Source organism: Lichenostomus cassidix, chromosome 15, assembly GCF_008360975.1.
Source record: "Lichenostomus cassidix isolate B80296 chromosome 15, HeHo_3.0, whole genome shotgun sequence".
NCBI lineage: Eukaryota > Metazoa > Chordata > Aves > Passeriformes > Meliphagidae > Lichenostomus > Lichenostomus cassidix.
Genome location: NC_139496.1, coordinates 1,423,744 through 1,450,082, shown reverse-complemented (window position 1 = coordinate 1,450,082; position 26,339 = coordinate 1,423,744). Strand labels below are relative to the sequence as shown.

The window sequence follows — 26,339 nt, the reverse complement described above, 5'->3', positions numbered from 1 at the left end:
AAATGGTGTTTGGCCACGAGGGGGGAAAAGTACAGCATTGCTGTGGATTATAATAATTTCAGCAAAGCATCTAATTTATATATTAAGCTTGCTTAATGGACTTATATTGCCTTGCTCTTTGATCTGAAGCAAAAGGTGGTGAATAATTTATCAAATAAAAAACCCTCCCCTAGCCCAGCCCACACGTCACAATCCACCCTGTAATTTCCATTTTTTAAGAGATGCCGTTTCCAGGCAGAAGAACTGCTTCCTAAAAGACTCCTTCTAATATTACAAATGTATTTTCGTGAGCTACACTCGGGGGAAAGAAATAATAATGAAGGAATGCAATTCTACAGACAAATGTTCCAGCTCCCTGCCTTCTTCACTAAAGACAGTCATTTCAGCTAAATGCCAAAAGGCATTTAACTGTAGCATTTGTCAGTGGAATAGGGTTGGCTTTAGGTTTCCCTCCTGATTTACAATTGAGTGTTTATTGGGTTTAGTGTACTGTAGCATGTTTTGTTAACCTCTAGAAAAACCCAGCCAGCTCGTGCATTAATCACTGGGGTGATATCTGTCACGGGAGCTGAGCTGCTGTGGGATTTCAGCGCTGCCAGACGGGGTGGGGAGGATGCTGATGAAAAGGATGCTGGGAGGGAAGGATGTTGTGTGGAAGGGTGCTGGGTGGAAGGATGCTGGTGGGAAGATGCTGGTGGAAGGATGCTGGTGGGAAGGATGCTGGTGGAAGGATGCTGGTGGGAAGATTCTGGGTGGGAAGGGTGCTGGTGGAAGGATGCTGGGTGGGGATGATGCTGGTGGGAAGATGCTGGGTGGGAAGGGTTCTAGTGGGAAGGATTCTGGGTGGGGATGATGCTGGGTGGAAGGATGCTGGTGGGAAGGATGCTGGGTGGGAAGGATGCTGGTGGGAAGGATGCTGGGTGGAAGGATGCTGGTGGGAAGGATGCTGGGTGGGAAGGGTGCTGGGTGGGAAGGGTGCTGGGTGGGGAGGATGCTGATGGAAAGGGTGCTGGTGGGAAGGATGCTGGTGGAAGGATGCTGGGGGAAGGATGCTGGTGGGAAGGATGCTGGTGGAAGGATGCTAATGGGAAGGATTCTGGTGGGAAGGATGCAGGTGGAAGGATTCTGGTGGGAAGATGCTGGGTGGAAGGGTGCTGGGTGGAAAGGATGCTGGCTGCTCCCACAGGGCAGCAATCAGCCTCTGGCTAGCCTGGCTGCAGCTCCTCAGTCCTGAGCTGCTTTCTTGGGGGATGTGGAATCTATTTCTCCATGTCTCTATTTTCCAAACAAAAGAGGGTGAAAAAGAGAGCTGGGTGAGCTGCCAGAGCATCCCCTGCCTGAGGAGCAATGAGGTCACTGTGGTGTTGTTTAAAGCTTAATTATTGGGAAGTTTGTGCCTGGAATTCCTCAGCTGATTTGTTCCTACCCACTGGAGTCACTCCTCAGTAATCCCAGCTCCTGGCCTCATGCACAGGGACCAGCAGTGTTTGCACTCAAAGCTGTCATGCCTCCTGACACATCTCCCGCTCACTTTTCCTCCCCATTTGTCCAAAATCACCAGTTGTCAAACATTTACTACTGCTGTGTGCAGCGTTAATTCATATTTAAATAAAGCCATTATTCTGGCCTTGAGTTCCAGTAGTTTTCAGCTCTTCCTCTTGAGTATTTCTCTCAGTAGTGCCATCTAATCAGCTTTAGGTTTTAATTAAACAGCTGTCATTTGCTTCCTAGTTCTGTTGCGACCTGATGTTGTATTAAATTTTAATTTAGCCTGGGCTGCATAAGAAGTAGATTCCTTCAGACAACAAAGGAATGCTATTAGCAGGTTACAGTTGTAATTAAGAAGAGCTCTGCTGAAGTGCTAATGCATTCAGGTACAGAGAGAGCTGCAGATAAACACACACATGATTATTATTATTATTATTATTATTATTCAGGGATGGAGGCTGTGATAGGAATGTGGAGCTTCCACCCAGGCTGAAGGTTTTGGTCAAGATCTGACAGTTGAAACCCTCAACAGAAGAAATGGGAAAGGATTCTCAGTTTTTCACCTTGCAGTGCCCACAGTTTGAGGTTTGGTCCCTGGATGTTATTGCAGATGTTTCACTTATTCTGTGCCACATGGAAGGATTACCCCTGAAAATCAACACAACCACCCTCTCTGCACTTCAGATGCTGTTAGCAATCACCAGCTCAGCTATCTAAACTTTAGGAGCTCTTTTTCTGCAGTAAACCTTACCATGGAAATATAAACCAAGCCTAACAGAATTTAGATGAAGTGCTATTACTTGTTGAAGAAGCACTAAAAAGTCTGTTTATAAATCTACTGGACAGTCAATTAGTTCATATTTCTTCCTCAGAGGAAATATATTTTTTTTCAGTCTATAAATAGCCAGCTCTTAAAAAGCCCTTTACACAGCCTATTATACTTGTGTAACACTCACTGCAGGCATCAGAAATATTGATTTCTCTGGTGGAATTGCTTACCAGGGCAGGGTTTGTGAGGCTGCACCAGCTAATTAGCACGGTGCTACCTGAGTATGCTGGGAAGGAGAAAAAAGTTCAGGACAGTTTGGTGCTTCTGCTTGTCTCATGCTCATCTTCAGCAGGAGTTTATGAAAGGAATGCAAATGCCTTTATAAACTTTGCATTATCCTGCAGCACATCAAAGTCTGACTGCGGCTTTGGTAGCTAAACAGCACTTAGAGTTCAAAGGAAGCTGGAGGTTTGTTTCTGCTTTGTCACACATGATGGTCATTGAACAAACAGCACCAAAAGCAGAGGAGAAATCAGCTAATTAGCAATGAGACCTGGTGAGAGTTTGGTTCCAGGTCCACCACAGTCCAGAGAATCCTTTAATGTCCGCCTGGGCAGTGCTTTGGCTCAGCCTGTGATTGCACACAAGCACTGCCTGCCCGACCTGCAGGAGTTCACAGCTGTGCTAACAGAGAGTCTGCAGGTGGAATTTGTTGTGTGTTAGTTGTTTGTGACCTTGGCCAAAACAGATTTGCCCCACATGCACTGAAGAAGATCATCTGTTGTTGGAGAATGTTGGAGAGCTTCTCCTTGGGAGCCTTTTGACACAGCAGCACCAGGTCTCTATCAAATATCTGATATTTAATGGTTAGGATATATGGGATATTTGCAGTGGTGAAATCTAACTGCCTCTTCTCTGACTGGGGATGAATTACCTTCACTTTCTCTTTGTCTGTCTTATACAACCTTCCTCCACCTGAAGTGCATCCAAGTGCTTTCTTTCACCTTGCAGTGCATTTTCTCCCCAGCTTTGTTCAAATCACAGCCTTTGCAAAGGATTTTCGGTTGTTTTTTCACACTTCCACTTCTGTCACATACTTCTCTCTTTCCCAGTGTCCCTCTCTCGTGGCTGGCAGCTGGTAATAAATGAGCCCATTCAGCAGAAACAAAAACCAGACAGTCATTTACTGTGTAAAACATCTGGTTTGTGCCTCGCAGAGAACAGAACAAAACCTACACTTCTTTTCTGAGGTGTTATTCTGAAAAGCATCTCTGCTAGGATGACTCTTAAATCACATTGAAGTCCAAGTGTGAAGCTGAGCACATCCTCTTAGCGCTGTTCTGATCAGAAATGGACTGGAGTGTGTTCTCAATGCTTTTCTGGGACGTGGCTGCCCATAAACATCTCTGGGCTCTCTGAGGGAGCTGGCACTGCTGTTATTAGTGCTTCAGCTCATTTAATTCAGGCTGCTTTTTGTAGAAGTTTCCCAATATTGATTAATAATACATCTTAGTTGCAAGTATTTATTGGTCTTCTCCAGCTGTCCTTAGCTTGTGGTCAATGCCCATTATTCTCTATCAATCTAGCCAGCAGCCAGAGCAAATGATAGTGAATATATCTCCCTATGCAAGCTGCCATCAAATTTTTCACTAAAATCCATTCCTTCTTCCACCAATTCTAATAATGGAATTTAAAGTTAGATTAGTTTGAAGCAACTTTTTTATTTCCCCCCCTCCCTAACTGGCAAGCAATTAGTTTTATGGAAGTTGAAAAATGAAAAGGGGATTGATTCAGAGCAGTATTTCCTATCGCAGGCTTTTCGAGACGAATCCCTGTGAAATCCCAGATCATTCCTTGCCCTGCTTGTATGTCAACTTTTGGGCTGGCAGTCAGCACTGCTTCCAGTCTGTACCTGCTCATGTGAGGCAGGGACCTCTGGAGCAACTCATTTGGAGTAATTAATCAAACTGCAGCCATGCCGAGACACAGAGGAAGGCTGTGTTAATGGAGTCATTAGAGTGCCAGCACTGTGAATTCATCAGGATCAGAGAAAGATGTGGTTAAGCATCTCTAGGTGGGATTTTGATGGGGAAAGATTAAAAATGTTGGGTGTGGATGCATAGTTTTTCTCCTCGTGTTTTTATGGAAATAAATGGTCAGCTCACAACTCTGTTAGATGGCACAGTAAGGAAGAAATGCTGTTGTTGTAATGCTTGATAACCTCCCAAATCACTGCCATGATTTGGGGCAAAAGAGTGGGAGGAGCTGCTGATGCCCTGGAGATCCTGCTGTGCTTTGTGCCTCATTGCCTGACAGCTTGCATGGTCCTAGCCAAACCTGGAAATGGCCTCAAAACCAGTAAACCCATGTTTGCCAAAACCAGGACTTGGTGGTCCAGATGCAACTTTTGGCTCAGAAAGTTGCTGAAAGATGGCAGTGAGCTCCAAGGGTGTGTGCAAGGGATGTGTGCCCATGGCTGTCATGACCCCAGTGACATTCTCGTGGTGTCACTTCTCTAACGCCCATGCTGTGTTTTTGTGCTCACAGGAGACAGAAATCCTCAACACAGCCATCCTCACGGGCAGGATGGTGTCTGTTCCAGTCAAGGTTGTTGCTGTGCAGGAGGATGGATCTGTGGTTGATGTCTCAGACTCCACCGAGTGCAGATCTGCCGACGAAGACGTCGTCAAGGTGAGGAACCCACTTGGGGTGGGGAACGGGATTTATACTCTTCCTTCTCTTCTCTCTTCTCTCTTCTCTCTTCTCTCTTCTCTCTTCTCTCTTCTCTCTTCTCTCTTCTCTCTTCTCTCTTCTCTCTTCTCTCTTCTCTCTTCTCTCTTCTCTCTTCTCTCTTCTCTCTTCTCCCTTCCCTTCCCTTCCCTTCCCTTCCCTTCCCTTCCCTTCCCTTCCCTTCCCTTCCCTTCCCTTCCCTTCCCTTCCCTTCCCTTCCCTTCCCTTCTCTCTTCTCTTCTCTTCTCTTCTCTTCTCTTCTCTTCTCTTCTCTTCTCTTCTCTTCTCTTCTCTTCTCTTCTCTTCTCTTCTCTTCTCTTCTCTTCTCTTCTCTTCTCCAGCACCCCTCTGTTGGGGTTTTCCATCAGATGGTTGTTTCCCAGTGAGGTGAGGATGAGGACACCTCAGTGGGGTGAGGAGGGTGACACCCCCAGAGTGGTCAGGAGGGTGACACCTCACTGGGGTCAGGAGGGTGACACCTCCAGAGTGGTCAGGAGGGTGACACCTCAGTGGGGTGAGGAGGGTGACAGCCCAGCTCCTGCAGGTCAGCACTCTCCCTTCAGTGCCCCAGAGCTGTTTGTGCTCCATGTGGCCCCCATGGCCAGAGCTGCCCAGCCTTGCTCTGCTGATGGGAAAGGACAAATTGCTGATAAATCACACTTAGGAAGAGCAGCTCCTTCCATGGGGTCTCTGCTCTGCTGTGGTTTTTCCATGTCCATCACTGCACTGCAGTAATGTAGGATATAGGAACAGAGCACAGGAAGGTTTCCTTCATGCTTCTGCCTGCATCACCAGTCCAGAGTTCATTATAATTAAAGATACTGAACTCTACCAACATCTGCAGGAGAGTGACAGGAATAGAAAATTACAACCATATTGCAAAAGGTCTTAAAATGAGAGCTGGGAGCTTTTAAACAATATTGGACCTTGTTTTAGTGTTTTGTTTTTTTCAAATATTATGTTCAAGTAGTTCTGTCGCCCTGACATTGTGATGAAAATTGCTTTAATGTGACTTTATCAAGACTCTGCCTGCCTGACTTCTGACACCATTGTATGGCTTTCAGCTTTTAGCTCATTATTATTTTTAGGCATAAAAGAGGTGCTTTTGAATATCATTAGTAGATTAATGTGGTTTATTGTGTGGTTTAGGGTCATTCTTGTTTTAAATGAACTTAAGAATTTGCTACAGAGAATTCTGTATGGGGTGGGGATTTTTGGTATTATTTATGGGTTCCATATTTTCCCTTATGTATTAGATAGGGGAAGGAAAAAAAATCCCATTTTCTTTTTCTGGAAGCCAAATTTCTTTGAAGGCCTTACCAGAGGAACATGGATGAATATCTGTGTTTATGACTGACTAAATTAATTGTCAAAGGAAAAGACTGCCTTGATAAATGTTGCCATTCTTTATTTTTTTTCTGTGTAGTATACAGCTATTATCTGATTAGTGACTATTATTTATCAGTTGATAAATCTGAACAATGAATTGTTCATATCAGAAACTCAAACATCACGTTGTATATCATCCACATATTGCTGAGATTGTCTTCTTTTTGCACTTCAGAGAAGATCCAGATCTAAAAGACGGTGTGTGGGGACTTTTATTTCTATTAATTAAATTTGTGTTTCTAGGACTTGCTGTAGTTTGAGAATACTGGACTGAAGCAGACAGGATTTGCACTGTAATTTTGGGGTTTTTTGGTAGTGGCTTGATATAAATGAGATCTTCGTTTGGCTGCTTTATGAAATGGTTTGGGTCTCAAAGCACTGCCAGTAGGCAATGCCTTTGGGACTCTCCCAAACCTGCTACCTGACTCTCTAATATTCTGACAAAATGAACAAAACCAAGAGGTCTGAATGTGGTTTTTATCGAGTTGATGCTGCCTCATCCTGGTGATATAAACTGGTAGTAATGTTATTTTTGTGGAAATTGCTGCATACTAGCATGACTTCAGTCACAAATTACTGAGAGATGCTCTCAGACCAAATGCTGTTCAGGCATAATTTTTTAACTGCAAATATATGTATTGGTTGCAAGATTGAATCCATAACAATTAATTAGCTGAGTTAAAGTTTAGTACAGGGTTTATATGGCTATACTTTTTCAGAAAAATGCATATTCCCTTTACAAGCCCCTTTGGTAAAGTCAATATTGACTTTGCTTCTGAATTTCTGTTGCCTTTTCCATATAGGTTGTGCTGCTAAACCCTCTAATCTGACTTGTCAGGCATTTTGGATCTAATTGTCTTATCTTAAGCTTCTTTTCACTGTTAATTCTGCCTTTATTGTTTCTTTGTAATTGGAGACATATTCATATTCTTTTGGGCAGAATTGAGTGTTGCATTCGTTACCTTTTATTTCTGTTTAATAGCTAATGATTTAATAGACAATTAATGAGACGATTCTTTGATCACTGCTCTAACATCATTATTTTCAATTAAGACACAATGAATTGAAGTTAGATTAAATAAAAATAGGTTTCCACCCAGGCTCTTATGTATTTACCAAAATTGTGTTTCTCTGGGCAGCATCACCTGATCACTGATATTGCTTAGAGATGGGCAAGGAGATAAGAGATGAACAATTGATTTATTTGTATGCAAGAGATGTGAATCTTCCTTATCCTGAGCCATATATCCCTTCAGCCCAACAGTTTAATAGCTTCCCAAAGGGAGAATATTTCAGCCCCTTTTTCCAAAGCCCAGCTAATTAGTGGTAAATATAATAAAACACACCTAGGGTTTTTTGACCTTGCATTTTTTGACCTTAGCATGATCTGATCCTCAGAGGAATCTGACAGCTAAAATTGCTTCAGTTCATCCCAATCCTGGTTCCTACAACTGGCCATAATTCCTAACACTGACCAGCCCTTCTGCTGGAACTGCCTGCCCTCTAAAATATTTGGATGGAAACATCACTGTAAGCCAATGAAAGTCTTGTGCTTATTCCATTATTTAAAAGGAACATTTAATGCTGTTGGCATTTGAGGGGAAAGATTGGCTTTATGATTAAGGCACTAAAATGCTGCTCAGCATTAATTTCCATATCTCTAGCTGATTTCCTGTGTGACTGTGAGTAAATCACTCATTCCCCTTGGAATCTTGCTTCCTTATCTTCTAACAAGGCAGAGAAATACATCCTTTTCCCTCCTCCACCTGCATTATATAGTTTCTAAAGCTTCTCTTGACTCTGAATGGGCAAAACCCTTATCTTCACTAGAAACTCATTAACTCCAGTGGTCTTCTGGCAGGACTTCTCTCCCAGGGTCCTGCTTTTCCTGCAAACCCTAAATAAATGCATCGTGTTGTGAAGCTGAAAAGAAAGAAATGATGGAAACCCAGCAGAAGTTTATTTATTACAGAAGGAAATGTAACCTGAGGGGCTTTGGCATGGTCAGACTTGAATCAGAAGCTCCCAGCAAGGTTCTTGCCCTCCTTTGCAGAAATTCCTCTGAAAGTCTGAACTGCACTAATTCCACATGAAGGGAAATTCTGAAAACTCTGTAGTTGCATGGTAGTCATAAACATCAGCATCAAGGGAAGGGATTCTAATGAGGACAGCTTCTTAGTCCAAATGTTTATCTCAGTAGTGTTCAAATGAAAGAGAGACAGCTGCCCAATTAATTCATCCTTAGATTAGTCGTATCTCCATGTCCTTTGCAAGTTAGGCAGAAAGTGACTGATTGTTCCAATTAATCTCTGCAGTCACTCAGTGGGTTACACCATGGACTCATTTAGCCGAATTATTTTTAATTTTTGGTAGGAGAAAAGGTCCTCAGCAGGACAGAAGGGATCAGAGGGCTCACCCTGCCCATTTCTGCCCACACAGCAATGGCAGCAGGAACACCCTGTGCCCAGCAGAGACACAAACTGGGAACAGTGGTGCTCAATAAAACCCCACGAGCTCCATCTGGGCCAGAAGGTGCCTTCCTTGTTCTCCTGCTGGAGGAAAACTCTCCAATGAATGATTTTTCACCTTTTCATAATTTCCTGTCTAATTATAACGAAGGTAAAATTCAGACCATTCCTGCTCTCTACTTTTCCATCACAAACCTTCTCTTGAACTCTCCATAATTAATGGTAAAACAATAGAAGAGCTAATTTTCCTGGCAGCAGCCAGCCAGGCTTTATCCAATGTGCAGAAAAAACAGTGTAACAAAGGCAGGAGAGGTAATAGCCTGCCTAAAATGGATTGGATCTGAGGAGAGCTCTTGCCTTTTCCAGACAAAAAGCAGATGAGTGACTGAGGATTTTATCCAACAGCCCTGGGCACAGAGATCTCCATCCCCAGCACAATTACTGCTACAAGGATCCATGGGGAAAAAACAAACAGGGAAATGGAAGGAGACTGAGCTGCTCCAATTTAGAAGATACTGAATTTTGGGGAACAATTCCTTGCTGCAGACTCACAGCACATTCTTAGGACAACTGACAGAAAGAAGAGCTGCCTGGAGTTGTTAAACACAACTATTTCTGCAGCAGCTCTGAAAACAAAGCCAGAGCTTGTCATTTGCAAGTTCTGCAGCTGCTTTGCCATTACAGTATGTGATCAAGAATGTAATGGACTTGTACACAGAGCAGAGCTAATCTTGTTCCTGCATCTATCATATGTTTGAGTACCTATCACTATATTACCTCAGAGCTTTATTTTGTGGTCACTCGAGCAGAAATTCCTTTCCTCCAGGAGGTCAAATTCTTTCTGGAAGCAGCGAAAATCCTCTCTGCTTGTTTATATGATGGATTTACTTTGGTGCCAACTTGGCTTGTTGCACAATTAATTTTGAGCTAGATCTTGTTTTTAAAGTGATCTTTTCCCTCGTTGTTGGTGAATGGTTCAGGATTGACAGCCCTGGAGCCATGTAGGATTTTTTGGCAAAAAATAGTCATCTTGTCTTAACATCTTGTCTTTTTTATCTGTAGACAGATATGCCTAAGTCAGAGCAATAATGAACTATCATTGAGCTGTTTGCAATTCATCAAACTTATAAATTAGAGCTTCTCATGATTTCTGGCTATTTTGGACCAAAAAGCCATTCTCTTTGTCCCCATGCAAAGTTCATCTTTCTGAGTCATTAGAGATGGGCAGGAGAGTGCATCAGATCTCTCTCCAATATATCTGCTGTTGAATTAAGGATTTTGCTCTTTGTTGAAATAGCAGAGGTTCTGACATCCAGGTCACCGGATTCTGCTAATTAGTTTTCTAGCTTGACAAAGTATGATCAGAACAGAACACCACAGCCACTTAGTGCATATTAAAGATTTAGCTTTAAAAGCCACTCTTGTTACACAGCAACAGGTGGAAATCTATATTGTTTTCGGATTGTGCCAAGCTAAAACTTTGTGTTTAGAATGATATTTGCACACAAACCAGCTCTGTGTATAGTGATAGTGATGCCAGCGAGGCAGCCTCACAAAAATCCCATATTGAGGAATTAATATTCTGTATACAGCACACGTTGTACACAGTTTATAGCAAAATATATGTGTGTGCCTTCCTGAAGCTATTTTTGAACACACACAGGCTTCAAAGCCAGCTTGAGAAAGCAGTGTTTTGTCTGGGAGAGGGATCCGTTCAGAGCAGACCACACCGACATGTGCAATTACACACATTTCGGCAGAGCTGCTTATGGTGTCTTCCAAGGCACCAGCTGCTACTTCAGAGGAAGAAAACAATTCTATGGCTTAGCATTTGGCTGCTTTGAGAGCAGAAATGCAAAGGGCAGGGATCCCAGTGCTGGGAAACAATCATTACCCAAATCATGGCATTGCTTAGGATAAACTCCAAATATTTTATGCTGAGAAATGTGCAGAGTAAACAACTCAGTCCAGGCTGGACAAATGCAGCAATAAGTAGTTGCTGTTGGGAGAAAACGACAAACTTTTGCAGGCTTTTTCTTCAGATTCTGTAGGACATGAACTCTGCTTTATCAACTTCATTGTAGCTGGCCATGTAAATATTCTAATTGCAGCTATGCAAACCTCATGATTCCGAGGCTTTTATACCTCTTGAACTATCATTCTGGCTGGGCAAATTAATTCAGATTCCCGTTGTCATCCAAACCCCTGGGGGCAAGATGTGCTCTCAGCTAAAATCATGCGAGTGTTTGACAGGCCCTGGAGTGACAGAGGTGTCACAGAGGGCAGGGTTTGCTCCCTGGAAGCTACAGCAGCCATTAGCTGTCAGCTCTGGGATGAGAGAGCTCTCGGTGTGCTGCTCTCCCCTGCTGTGCTGGCTGAGAGCACTGGGGCTGAGCAGCACACCAGAGCATCCCATGGAACCCACAGCACTGCTTTGGGCAACACAAAATATTCAAAATTAACATTTGATCAACCCACAGTGGCTTCACTGCCGGAGAACTGTGTGCTGAGGCAGCTCAGCAGTGATTTGCACTTGCAGCGACCCAAGCTGTGTGTTTGCCCTGCTCTCTGTGTGTTTGCCCTGCTCTCTGTGTGTTTGCCCTGCTCCCTGGGTCACAGCTGGGTTCTGAATGCAGCCTGGCTGTTCATTTTTGGGGTTTACCCCATCACCTGGCTTTAGGGATGTGTTCTGAAATGCATTCCCTTGAGGTGTAATTGGAGTTGAAGGTGGAGATGAGCAGGCTGACAGTCCACCATCGTTTTGAGGTACAGTTAATTTATTTGGTGGTAGAAGCACCTCCTGTTGACAGTAAGCAGCTCTCTTTCCCCTCTGTGGGTGAAGGCAGTCTTTTTCTTGCTATGTTTTCAATTATTTATAGTTTTGCATTCTCATTATATGGAGTTGGAATTCAGAATGAAAACTAGTTTGGTGTTCCTCACAGGATCAGGAACAGAGGAGAATTAGCACACAGCTTGGCAGATCCTTTGTACTTCAGGATTGGGATGTAGCTGGGATTTTCAGGGGAATGGGGAAAACCCAGCCTTAAAGAACAGCAGTTAATGCTGGATTATTGAATCAGACAACTCATTAAAGAGGGATGAAAGAACAAAGTGGAGTTATAAACTGATTTCTTTTTCCATTTGCCTGCAGCATGGAAGAGTAGCACTGGGGTGTGGTTTTTCTCTTCTTCCAATTAATTACACCCTCTAGTGAGAAGTTCCCTCAGCCTCAGTGGGAGCAGTGGCTTCAATGGTTAACTAAATGCCAGCATTTAGCATTTTGGTTTGTGTTGTCAATTATTAATTCTGATTTACACTCATGGCACTGTACCAAGACATTTACTCCCACATTTAAGACTTTTCTGAATTGCTGGAGTTGTTTTTGTGAGTCGAGCCAGGCTATTGGAGAATGGTCCAGGTATATCTTTAAAAATATCAAAAGTGTGAAGCAGGGATTAAACTTTAAAGTTTGCATCTGTTCAACAAGAAGTTAAAACTATCACCTCTACATTTTCCAGCTCCTCAGAGGGGCAGATTTGGAACTCTGTGATGCTTGGCTGGGGAATTAAGCAGCTTTCCACTGAATTCACTGTGAAAATGAATCACTTTTTGTTAATATTAAGTTATTGAATTTTCCTCCTTTGATGAATTCCTCCTGAGGAAAAGGACTGGAAGTGCTCCATGATTCCAGAACAAATAGGAATCTTGCCTGAGTTCTGGTAAAGCAGTCAGCTCTGGCAATGCCATCTCCTGCAAAACAAACAGCAGCCTCAGTCACCTCAGTGTTCCAGACAGCTGAGCAGCATTTTCATTTTACATTTGGTATGGCTCCATTCACAACTGAATGGCAAACACTGGATTTCATTTAAAAACACAGCAGTTCAGATTCAAACCCAATCATTGGTACAAAACCAGAGCCTGTCAGCAAACGGTGAGGCAAAAAATGCTGCTGCATCCAAGGCCATGGGTGTGGATATGGAACCTCCTGGGCTGCAGGGTGAAACCTCCTCAGACAGCAGCCTGGCCCAAAATAATAACGAGCAGAGAGTCATGAACTCCTGCAAGTGTCAGGAGGAGGCTGTGAAATGAGCAGATCCCTTCTTGGCAGAGATTTGGGTTTATTTGCATGGATTATTGTGGAGTGCCCCCAGAGCACTCAGCCCTGCACACAGTGGGGTGGATTCAGTGCTGCCCTGCAGCTCTCCCAGCTGAGCAGAGCTGCTCAGGGCAATATAGATATTGAGGGAGGAAATTCTTTATTGACTGCCTTGAACAAACACCCAGAGAGCTCAGCAGTGTGGGCAGAGCAGCTTCAGCCAGGGATTGCCCAGCAGGGCTGCCAGCGAGGGGAGCGCTTTGTTTGAGAGGCATTGTCACCAAAGAGAAGTTCCTAGCAGGAAATGCTAGCTCCTATTTATATAGTTTATTTATTTGCTCTTTTCCAATCGCTGCTTCTGAGATTACTGTTCGGATTTAATTTTCAATCCCTCTCCAGCGGCTCTCAGGTTTTCTTCTGAAAACGTAAGAGGAAATCCTTAAGACACACAGCTCCTCCTTAGATCTCTTACATTCACCATTATGCACTGCAGAGCCAAATTAATGTATGCCCTTCCTTATTGTTTTCCTTCTTAATTCATTTCTTTCCATAAAGGCTCAGCAAGCACCAATTTTCCAAGCGAGTTTTTAATTGCCTGAGCTCAGCGTGATTACTGTCTTGCAATCTAGTTGCCATTTGATGCAATCAGTATTTCAGAATACAATAATCTTTTTTCCCCCTCAAACCCAAATGTCTCACGGCCAGCTGATAACTCTTGGCTGCAAAGAACCACGAAAATCTTGTAGTGCTGTGGGAGAGAATACAACCTGGGATTGTGAGGTTTTCCCCAGCCAAGTGCAGGGAGGTGATGTGAAACACTTTTTTGTGAGCTGGGGCACAAAGCAATGTATTATTGCAATGCTGAGGGCACAGGCTGGGGAGGTGGAGAGGGAAGGAAGGGAAGATGGGAACTCGGCGTGCTCAAGTATTTCTGACTGCTGGAATGTTCGCTTTGAAAGGGCCTTTCAAGAGTACATGTTGCCAGGGGAGATTTTTCTCTCCACATCTTTTATTGCCACCCCACAAATAAAAGATTTCAATACACCCATACTGGAAATCTGCAGACTTAAATAGTTCCAGCCACACACAAGCTGTGGACTTTTAGATTTCCCCAACCTGCAGTGAGTTTGGCATGAGAGATTATCAGAGTAAAATGAGAAAATCCTTCCTCGGAGTAAATGCTTCATTGCTGCGGTTTTAAGCACATTTTGTGCACTATAAACGCCAAGCAAACGTTTTCAAAATGACTAAGTGAAGCTCAGGATCTGAGTACAAAAAGCAGGGGCAAAGTGACACTGAAGCAAATAGAGGGGAAACAGCACCCTGTGGGGTTCTGCTTTGAGCTGTCTGTGCAACAAACTAAAAGCCCCACGGTGTGGATGTTTCTGCCTGTGCATCCCATGCCTCTGGAATTCTTCAAGTCCCAGCTTGTTTGTTTTTTGCAGTGCTGCTGGAGAGTGTGGCTGGCTGAAGTCTCCTAGACAGCCATTTGCTGAGACCTTCTGTTCCTCACTAACTCGACAGTGCGGCTTGTTTAATCGCCTTCTGTTGTTATTGATATTTTCATCGCGCCGAACCAATTCTGCTGAGGAAAAATGTATTATTGCCAACTTTGATCCCCTTAATTCTTGTCAGAAGATGCCTCCAGCCCTGGCCCATTTGAGGGATACACAGATGGTTTGGTGCAGCAGTGTGGCTCCTTGGAGAAGGTTGCTGACCTTGTGTGAGTCAGGGATGCTGTTCAGTGAGACTGGAGAGGTGCTGAAGGAGCTGCTGCTGCCTGTCTTTCAAATAATGGTTTTTCTGTCTGCCACTGGGAGTTCAGGAAGAGCTGCAGCAAGCTCAGGGAAAAGCCTGAGGTCCCTGAAAATGAAGGTGATTCTAAATAAAGAAGGCTGGGATGAGACTGACAGGCAAGAAGAGGAATAAGGAAAAGAAACAGAAGGTATCCTGAAAAGCAGAGACTTTAGGGGAGCATCATCCCTTCCTCACTCAGAATGTTGGTACAACCTTTCCCAAGCCCTTGGCTGCAGCTCCAGGCACTGGGCATGTTCTCTCTCCAGGGAGGCAGGAGATGCCCAGGAGTAAAATCTGTTTCACCTGAATGAAGGGAAATGAGCCCTTTGCACCAAATCTTTGCCATGGCTTCTCAAGGCTCCTGGAATCACCTTCCAGCTACTGCCAAGTGTGGGAGATGCAACCTCAAAGTGCCAGGGTGTTTTCCAGCTCCTGAGCAGCACAGGAGATTATTGGCAGGCAGAGATAATTCCCTTAAAACTCATGAGCTCTTCGCTCCTTGAAATCCTGGGAAGAATACGAAATTATCTCAGAATAAGGTGAATGAACAGAAAAATAAAAAAAGGATTTAGCAGCAGGTGTGGTTAAAATCCCAAGCAAAACTTCACCAAACCCTCAGAAGTGGGACATAAAAGCAAGAAATTATTTGAAGATTTCAGGATGAAATAGGAAGTGAAGCTGCAGAGGAGGAGATGACAGCTGTCCTACCACAGCCTCCAAAGTGCACCTGCAGCACAAACATTGAGGAAAAAAAAATCCATGTGATGTCAGCTGAGAAGCCAATATTAAGAAAAACTCCAAGATCAGTGAGGAAGAGAGGGAACATGAGTTTCTTAAAGAAAATAAGGCCAAATCTATTCAGCCCTCAGTTGTGATTGCACAGGGAGTACAAAAGCACAGTGCAGCACTTGCTACCCTGCAGCAGGGATGCAAATATTGCACAGGACTTGTGCTCTGCTTGGGCAGAAATGTGACAGTCACAGCACTGGTTTGCTGTGTCTGTTGGGTTTGGATGATGGGGGAGGAAGTGTCTCCAGAGAACAACAGCACCAAAGAAAAATTGTGCATTAATTACCAAATGAAATAATCTGTGCTGCACATTAATTTGTTCTTTTGTAGCTCTAGCAGGTAGGAGATGAAAGTAAGGGAGGAACCTAGGATTTCATGGGGAAGTAATTTCTGTGTGTGAGAAGGAATAGTTCACATCTGGATTGCACCTCTGTGGTTGCTCTCTGATCATGTTCCTCTGAGCAAACCCTCTTGGGACTGGCAGTGTGACTAAAATTCATATAAAATCCCTGCTACTCTAACCAGTTTGGGTGGCAAAGAATTCACCTTGGGCTAATGGACTCGAGCCTGCAATACCTGGGAAATTGTAATCCATTTTTACCCAAACCAAGGCTAATTCTGGTTACCTGGACACTTTATTTTCATTTTGTTTTCCCTGGCTCTTCCAGGCATTTTTAACATAGGCTTTTCCTATCCATTTTTCTTGGGATTTTTAACAAAGCACCATTTTTAACGCCATAATTTCCTTTTGAGGCACAATCTGGAAACATTTTCTGTTTGTGTGGCACCTGTAAGTTTTCTGGTGAGGAAAGAGAACTCCTAATTTCTAGTAAAAGAGATTATCTGGCTTTCTGTGGTTCCAGGGATATATTTTTAAGTTGTGTACATAACTTTTACATCTATTTCTCTTGTGATGAAATGAATATTTTTTTCCCCACTGTTCCCATGTTTTTCTGTTCTTTCACTGCGACATGATTTTCTGTATCAACAGCCCTAAGGGAAGATGTTGAAAAGCAAACAAAAAGAGAAAAATCCTAAAGTACAACAGAAAACTCACGGCAGCACTCTGCAGCTGGTCACTTATCCTTCATGCATGAGTTGGAATTTTTGGCTTTGCCCAGGTTCAGTGGGGAAACTGAAGAATTTACAGATCTGTCTTGGTATTTAGACAGAGGGGATGGCAGAAAGACTGACAGATAGGAAGAACAACTCATTCATAGCTGGATTTTAACAGGGTGTTCTTTGATGAGACAGAAGCTGAATCCACCCATGTCACACAGGTTTTGGATCAAAAATGATCCAGGGAGGAGCAGAGTGGAGGAGTCAGGTAGCTCTACACTGATTTTTCTGATAATTCAATCTCTGCCTTTAAGTGGAAGTCAATAGCAAAGTATTGATTTCAATAAGTCATGGTCACTGAAGAGCTCTGGGAAAAAAAGGCAAATTTGTGTCACCCAGAATGTAGCATTTTGACATTTGCTCTCCCTGGGATTAGTGGTTTTTAAAAAGTTCTCCTCAAAAGAGAAAACTCTGTTGTGTTTTGCAGACCCTCACAGCCCTGAGGTCTGCAGGCCCCAGCTGAAGCTTTTTGCTGTGATTTTGGGAGTAAATAGAAGTAATTACAAATAATTGCTTGTAATTATTAAAACATTCTGCTCTGCAGAGGTCAGGATGTGCTTCTCTCAGCCTTGCTGGAGTTTGGATTTCCTGGATTTAGTAACAGTGAAAGAGCAGAGAGAGCAGAGCAGAGGTGACCCTGAGCATTGTCCCCAAACAGGGCTGTTCCTGTTTTTCTGGATTTTTCAGGCTTTTTCTGTTCCTCTCTCTGCCCCTTCCTGCACCAGGAGACAATTCACTCCTCTCCTGTCACTGGCTAGGCATAGCACCAGAGTTCTCTTTGCAAAAGCAAAGTGCTGCTGTGTATTTAAGAGCTTTTTTGGGATTTTTTTCCCAGTTTTCTCTTGATCCTTTGGGATAAGGATGGTGTATCCTTGTGTTACTGGGACAAGATTAAAGGCTAGATTAGCGTGGCAAATATTCATGGCTTAAGACATTACTCTTAATGCTGTTAAGCTCACAAGCTTTATGGTTTGTCTGTCTGGTCCAGAGGGCTTTGCAGTGGTGTTGTTTCCAGATATTCCCATTTTCCCCCACGGTGGCAGAACAGCACTTGGGGCTCCTTTCCTCTGAGGATGAAATCTGCATTCCCCAGGAACCCTGAGAAGCCAGCAGGCACAGGAGGGTGGGTTGGCTGCAGCAGTTACAGCTGATCTGCTGGCTTTTCTCAAGTACACAGCCTGTAGAAACCTCTAATTCCCCCTGTTAAAATTTCATTGGAAAAAAATTGAAGGATAGGCAATACATGAAATTGAATGAATATGCATGTAATTGTTTCTTTTTCTTTAATTTCATGGAGCCTTAGATCTTAAATTTCAGTCACAGGGATTAGAGCCATGAATCATGAGCACTAAGTTTACTTAGTGCTCAGAAAAATACTTTCAAAGCCCATTATTTGACAAAGAACATTACATCTGATGTTGTCTGAGTATTTCCCCCTTTACTTTTCTCACCCATATTCTGTCAGTTTATAACCCCATTCGTGTGAGCAATTCAACTGGGGGAAAAGCAGAGGGGGAATTCCCACCTGACTCAAACATATGTGTTATTTTCACCTAATTAACAGTTTTACAGAGCAGGTTCAGTGTTTGTGATTAGACTGGGTGCAGGAAGAGCTGGGACCATATGCTGGGGTTTCAGCAGACAAACAGCTCTTAAAGCCTTCTGGGACAGCAGCTGATGGATATGGAGAGTGTGGATGTTTGACTGAACTAACAGGAGCTGGTAATGCCTAATCTGCAGAGGGAAAGGATCAAATCCTTCAGCAAAAGCCACCTCAGAGGAGGGTGTGCTCGGAGCTGGTGCTGCTGAGAGATCTGTATCTGGGTGCAGAAATGAAGAGGTCTGTGTGGAGATAAGCAGGGCTGCCTGGGAAGGATGCTGGCCCAGGAGAGGCACTGCATCATGGTGACAAGGCTGACTTGCATACGAGATTGCTTGGGAGAAACTGAAACTCGTGCAGCAAGAATGGGACTGACAGAGTTTTGATTGCAAGTGGATAAGGAAGAAAGGAGCTCCTGCTCTAAGCTTCACTCCATGTGTTCTCCTTATCAACAAAAGTAGTGGTTGAATGGGAAAGAAAAAAAGTATTCCTGAAGCTTTCTCCAAACACAAACTGTGCCGAGATTGAAATGAGCTTGAGGCACACAAAATCAGTTCCATGTGCACCTGCTCTTCTGCATCCTGGCAGAGGAACTGCTGCTCCATCAAGGGATAATTGCAGCTTGTCCAAACAACTTGAAGTATGACATACCAAAGAACTTGAGCCTCCAAAAAACACTGCCTGCAAGTCTCCGTTCCAAGCTTGTGTCACACTTGGCTGCCATTGCATTACAATAGACTCTGAAGTCCTCCCAGCCTTGAAAGCTCCTGGTCTGAGGCCAGGAAAGCAGTAGAAAGTCTCTCATTTGCTTCACCAAGGGTTGGATCAAACTTCAAAAGGCATGCTGTATCCCTCACCACTTCCATCCCGTTTTTCTTTCACATCAAAGCACAGTCCCATCTGGTTTCCCAACTCACTGCAGAAATGCCTGTGCTCCAACCAACAGCAACACAGCCACCACTGTCACCTCTGATTGGTGTCAAGCAGCATTTCTTCCCCACAGGGGAGGTGACATTGCTGGGGGACAAACGCTGCCTGTTCCAGTCCCATGGGCAAAGGCTTTCTCTTACCTTCCAGAGACACGAGCATCTCACCATGGCCATGGGTTTGACCCAGTGAACATTATCTCTCTTCCTCAATCTGCTCATGGTGATGATGAATCAGTGGGGAGAGCAGAAACAGCAACTTCTAATTCCAACAGAAGTCCTCAACTTGATTTTTTTGGTAGAAAGAATTAAAAGCTCAGCTGATGGGTAAAAGATTTGCTACACGAAGCAGAGAACATTTTGGCAGCCCCCAGGTACTGCTTTAGCTGCCCCTCAGTATTCCCTCTCCATCATCAATCAGGAGGAAACACCAGAGCATCTCTCCTTGGGAGGATCTCCTCCTCTGCCCTGGGTGCTCAGGGGGTGTTTCTGAGCTGGAATTCAGCAGAATTCAGGCTGGAGACTCAGAGCATCCCACCTGCCCTGCCCTGCCTTCAACCTGTGCCTCTGCCAAACTTCTCTCTGCAGCAGGAACACCCCAGCACGATGCAGGGAAGGGAAGAGGAGCAGCTGCTCTGCACCTGGGACTGCAATCCTGGCACATCTCACGTGCTGGTTAATAATTTTGCACAGATCAACTGTTTTTGAACAGCGCACACTTCATTCCGTTCAGCAGGTTTTTAAACTCTCATCGTGCATTCATGGATCATTGCACCTTTTCTAAGCCACAGCAATTGTCTACATTGTTAAACCAAAATGTTAACGTTTGCCATGCTGTCCTTCCCTCTAGTTCAGTGCATTTCAATGGGGGTTAAATGCCAAAACCACTCTAAAACTGCAAACACCCATTCACATCATCACTAGCCATACCTGGGCTCATCTCCCTCCTCCCTCAATTTGCTGCTTCTCTTCCTCAGCAGTGTGAAATAGAGATGCACAGAGAAAACCAGCAGTGGTTTCTCCACTGAACCACCAGGGTGTCCCCAGCTCTGTGGTGCTGAGCAACTACTCATGGTGTGCACATGGACCCACTGCTCAGAGCATTGTGGTTTTCTGCTCTCTTGAACACACAGCACTTGGGTAAATTATCTGCTTTTCCCGATCTGTGCTTTCCTGGGTGATGGAGGTTCCTTTCAGTCTTGTTTCTAACTCATCTCTGTTTCACATCAGGCCAGAGTATAAATCACAGATTGCACTTGTAGCCCAGCCAGGAGTGTTCTTCAGGACAGCCCTGTCTGGCTAACACAGCTCTGGCTATTGCTGCTGTCTGGATCTGTAATGCTCCTGCAGCTCACTGGAGCCATGGGGGTTATTTTGGGGCTCCAAACTGGCTCTGTGTGCTCCTCCAGCTCCTCACTGGCACAGCAAGAGGTTGCCAGGCTGTGCTTCTGTCTCTAAGCCCAGACATGAGGTTTGGATCTCCTGCTTTAGTCCTTCAGAACAATAAAACTGGGAAGAAAGACCATTACAAGATGATCATTTCAAAATGGCTTGGACTTCCCAATGGCTTTGATTGGGTAGTTTTGGAAATGGCTGCTAACCAGGGGAACTCTGGCTTTGATGCTGGATCATCCTCCTCTCGATTCCTTTGGATTGACTTCAGCAGTTTTAAGATCAAGCCTTTGGGTAATTAAAAAAAGAGCAGATGTAGCTGAAAATAAGCAACCCAAACACAGCCCTATTCCAGCTTGTTTTTACAGGAAACCACAGTGCTGAGGGGGCTGAACAACCTTTCCTGCCTCAATCCAAATTTCCCCAGACAGCAAGGTTAGGGATACCTCTTGTTTCAGTGAGAAGGATGTGATTTAATTCTTGGTAGATGTTGCAATTAAAGACTACTTAGGATGAAGAGCATTGGAAGTGCTTCTGACTCACCTTGACAGATCTCATTTTTTACCTTTTCTCCAGTGAAAGCTGCAGGTAGGGAGGGGGGAAAATCATTCTAATCCTGTTTGTAAGTGTAGCTGTTGGACTGCAATGAACGTGCAGTTTGTATTTGTTTTTCTGTAACATTATTATTCAATGTTAAGATGAAAAACAAACACATATCGATCACATGGGATGGGGAATTCTCAACTTAAACTCTTGCTATTGCTTCCAAGTAGGAAACAAACCTTAGAATAGATCCCAGGGGATTCCTAAAGCCAGCACTTGTATCTGAAACTACAGCAGCTATTCCAGAGAACAGTACTCGGAGAACTGATTTGCCAATAAAAACAAATTAACGGGAAAAGAATGTTTCAAAAATGACACTTCCAAGACTATTCTGCACATGTCGAAGATTAAAAGGGAATAAAACCTCTTGTTTTATTAGTTTAAATTCCAGCATCATGTCATTTGCCATCCTTTACTCTGCATGTTCTTAATCTACCATTTGCCTCAAATTGCTTGGAGGCAATATCTGCAGAGCCCAGTGCAGACAGAGCTGGGGCAGGGGGAGGCAGAGCTGTTGGGAGAATTATCTGCATGAAAAATTCCATTTTTGTGGGAGAGGCTGCAATAGAGGCCTTGAGAAGCCTGGCAGGCTGTTTGATAGGGGAAGAAAGGAGAGGATGGGAAGAATAATCGTTATTTTTTGTCTTCAGCTATTACTCAAACACTAAGCCAGATTCCTCAGGCTGAGGCAGCAATTTCAGAGACTGTGCCTTCTAAAGCAAATGTAGCAATAACAAAAATAAAGTAGAAAATTATCCAAACCAGAAAGAAACCCAACCCAACCCAATTCATTTGAGGACCTGACTGGATAACCAAATGGCTCAGCTTTCAGCTGAAAAGACTGTTAGACAGAATTCTGATACACATGGTGTGTGCCTCAGTTTGCAATGGGTTGTAAAAATACCACCATCCCTTTGGGTTCTGTGTGTCAAAATTCCCAGATGAAAAGCACCACAGGACAGCTTTGCACTGTGCTTGGTCTCACATTTACATCCACTTAGTCACTGTTGCTTTGCACTGAATTAACTAGAATTCCTTCCTTTGGGTTGTACCTTTTCCCTTATAATTCATTATCCCTGTCCATACACAGCTGTATGTAAACAGCACTGAGAAGTGTTTGAAGGTGAAAAAAGATGAACTTGGAGATGAGGTCTGGGCTGGGAATGCCCTGAAGTGCTGCTGACAGGAGATGGATGTCCCTGTGGTCAGAGAGCTTCTTGCTCTCTCCTCCTCCCACACAAAAGTGTTGGAGAAAAATGGTTGTGCCAAGCAGGCTTTCAGCATAACCAAAACCCTCTGGAGTGCTGAACAGCCACAAGTGAGTGTTGTCTGTGTCATCCTTACCCGATGAGCTGTGCTGAGGGTGAGCTGTGAGCTTGGGAACTGAACCTGCATGCAAAGAGGAGCCACAGGCAGGCATGAGGTGTTCTCCTGTCAGCTCCCTTCCCCTCTGCTTTACCTGCTCACCCAAAGGGTGTGTCAGCCTTTGTGACCTGAGCCTCCAATGGGCTCCCAATTACTCCTTCTGGACTGCTCTGTACTTCTGTTCTGGATTAGTCTAAGATGAGTGGGCTGTGACAGGCTGTGCAGGGCAAATTGTGCTTTTTCACAATTGCTGGTGGGGATTGGAGCCAACCACCTGCTTCAAAGCCCTGAGAGGTTAATTGCAGCTCTCTTTCTCCTGACCTGCATATGGGAGCACATCGTGGCTGCCCTGCTCCCCTGCAAACTGTCTCCAACAGCACTTCTGGTGCTGTCAGGCAGCTGACAATGGATGGTGACAGACTGCTTGAAACAGCCTTGCTCCGTGCATTCTAGATGAGAGGGTGGCATTCCAAGCTTTTGCTCATTCTTCCCGCTGTGTAGTGTTTGCAGGAGAGATTTAAGAGCCTTTTCCCTCTTTGTTCCCTCAGAAGCAGCAGCTCTGAAGAGTTCTGTGTGTTCAGTACCTGCTCAGGCAGCTGTGCTCGTGTGGCTGAGCTCACCCTGTGCCTGGAACAGGCAGAGAGGGGATAGAAAAGTGTGCAGGGGACTGAAAAGGGGACAGAGTACAGGGGGACATTGCTGCAGGTCACAGCACAGAGTGCAGCTGGCACTGAGTCCCCAAAGCTCAGGTGTGCTTCATTCCCAAACTCAGGTGTGCTTCATTCCCAAACTCAGGTGTGCTTCATTCCCAAACTCAGGTGTGCTTCATTCCCAAAGCTCAGGTTGTTTCCTTCCCAAAGCTCAGGTGGGTTTCATCCCCAAAGCTCAAGGTGTTTCATTCCCAAGCTCAGGGTGTTTCATTCCCCCTTCACTTCTGAGTGGAGTTGACATGGAATCCCAGCTCCCATGGAGACCTGGAGGAATCAGCTCTGTGTCCTGGTCTGCAGTGGTTCCCAGGTGAAAGAGGAGCTCTGGACATTTTTTGTACATGCTGAACTTTCTAATTTCCTTCAGCTGAGCCAAATTGACTTTTTAGCTCCAACTGCAGTAAGGTTAGTGAAACAAGGCAGTAATTAAATATGTGTGAGTGAAACAGAGACTTCCTCATCTGGGCTTTAGTCTATCCTGCTTTACCATAGGATTCACCTGGATTTTCCCTTGAATTATTTGGTATGCTTGTACCTAACAGAGTAAACCCAAATTCCAGACAGAGAAGTGAACAATGGCTCTCTTCAGGTTTTCTTATCCAGGTTGGATTATTTTCTGGACGATTCACTTCAGTGAATGCTGAGCTCTGAATGCTACATGAGATCACTGGGTGAACTATAGAGTAGTTATAGATCCTGACTTGTACTCATCTTCTGGTCAGTATATAAATGATTGGATGTCTCTGTCTAGACATAAAATCTGTGGAATTTGTAAGCCTAGACTGATATTTTTATAGCTACAATTAATGTCCATCTTTCAGTTCCCTAATTTAGCACCTTTCTTGCCTGCTGACAAGAAGATGAGAACATTGGATGCAGCAAGAAGAGAATCTGAAAAATTAGCTGCTGTCTTGTCAGATATTAGTTATTCCCCTGATCCAGCCTTGATGTTTATCCCTCCCTCTTTGAGTTTTCTTAATTATTTCTGTCTTGTATTAATTCTCACATAACTCCCTAGATGTAAGCTTTATGGTTTAGAATCTCAACTGCTCATTCAATTAATGGGCTTGCTTAATGTGCTTAAACTTTCCAGAGACACTTGTGACACATTACGAGGGAGGGGAAAATAGATTCCAACTATGCTCCATCTCATTTGTGGTACTCCTGAGCCTCAAGTCCATTTTAAGCTCTTTATCAGATTATCTCGATTTATTATTTTTATATTCTTGTGCTCATTAAGCATTACTGTGGAAGGAGTATTCTCTCCAGAAGAGTGACTTAGGTTTTTCTGCCCCATCCCTCACCACCCTGAGTAAATAAGCAGTTGGTTGTAGTTTCAGTATATTGAAAAGGATCTGAGAAGTTGACTTGAAAATGGCAAATATGGAAGTTCAGATCTTTTACTTTGTGTATGAATATTGCATTTTTTTTTGGAGCAAAACAAAGTGTCTGCCAGAGATTTTCTCTAATTTTTCTTGGCTCAGTAAGCCCTAATCCCTGTTAATATCTGAAAAGATTTGAGGTGTGTTTGCAGAGGAAAACCAACCTGTGTTTCAGCGTATTCCCCACTGAAGCCTTCCCGAGTTATCTCAGTAATTCCAGGAAAGCAGAATTTAAACACTGGCTTAGTCAGGATCCCTGCAGATCCAGGTCCCTGTGCTTTGTACAACATGACACAGAGCAGTCCTGACAAGAGAACAAAATCCATTTCAGTAACAACCACGTGCCATAAACTGGAGCTTTAAAAGATTAAAACCACACTGCATGGGCTCTGCTGGAAACAATCACCTCTCTCTCCTCAAATGCAAACCTGTATGGAGAGAAAATACATGTACAGATATATAATTCATGTTATACATGAATATTCTACATGAATAATATACATGAATGTTATACATGAATGTGTTTGTGTATATAAACTGAAATTATGAACCCACCCACATGTATTTATAAATACATTAGAAAATCCTTCCTGACAAAGAAAGAGCCCTGCCTTCCAGAATGCAGATTAAATTAGTTGCTACATCATGTTCTTGCTATAAATAAGATCTGTGCCCAGGACTTGATTTTGTGCCAGAAAATCCCTGAAACCAAGAGGGCAGATGAGTTGTAGTCCAAAGCCCACATGCTCGTTTTAGCAGTGATTCCACAGAATGCCACAAAGCAACTATGAATACATTTAGTTCAAACAATTACTGAGAAGTTCTAAAAAATAATGCTTCTGCTGCACTTCTGCTCATGAGCCATAAGGGGATCTTTGTCTTTCAGCGTTACAGTGCTCAAGGAAAAGGGAAAGGATTCTGGTTTATGGTTCTGAGTCAGTCTTTTTCTTACTAACATATGGCCCTATTTCTTCCTGGTTCTTTAAGCAAGTTGTAAACATAATCGTTGATGCACATGGAGTTTGATTCATGAAGAGTTTAATTTGCCTAGTATAAAAGATTCACACAGGTTATATAACATCATTAAATTATTTTTGTAGTTGGAGTAGTATCCTTTGAGGAAAGCACAACTCTTTCCCTGGGGTCCATTTATCACTTTTTGCTTCTAATTAGAAAACTGGAAATGCAATATGCATGACTTACATGTTCATGTTGTCTTTGGACTGATGTATCATCCTTGTTCTTCCTCAGGAATTTTTATTCATTTCCTAATTTTTTATCTATTTTTTTTTTAAGGTTTCTGACAGCTGCGACTCCATCTTCGTTAATGGCAAGGAAATGAAAAGCAAAGTGGATACAATTGTTAACTTCACTTATCAGCATTTTACCACCCAGCTGGAGGTGACAGTCTGGGTGCCAAGGCTCCCTCTGCAGATTGAGATCTCTGACACAGAGCTCAGCCAGATCAAGGGCTGGAGGATTCCTGTCACCACCAACAAAAGGTATGTTTGCAGCTTTGATTCCACCCAGACATGCCCAGGGCCTCTGCTTGGACAGCACAGCAATTTTTACAGCCTTTCTCAGAATCTAAACCCGTTAGCTTTACAGTCTGCCTCAGCCTTCATTAAAGCAGCCAACAATAGCTGCATTTTATCCTGATCTGTACAGTTTAAAAGTCAGTGGCTTTGCCTGCAGCATGAATCAATTCCTCCCAATCTC

The 26,339-nt window shown here is 43.7% G+C and overlaps 1 protein-coding gene across 1 annotated transcript in view; it reads left to right on the top strand.

Moving 5' to 3' along the window:
- The window catches only part of TMEM132B (transmembrane protein 132B), a 204,870-nt gene that overhangs the window by 166,244 nt on the left and 12,287 nt on the right, over positions 1-26,339 (top strand). The window contains exons 5-6 of the mRNA XM_085075376.1: positions 4,805-4,948; positions 25,917-26,122. Of these exons, the coding sequence (XP_084931502.1) occupies positions 4,805-4,948; positions 25,917-26,122 (350 nt within the window). The remainder of the gene's footprint in view (positions 1-4,804; positions 4,949-25,916; positions 26,123-26,339) is intronic.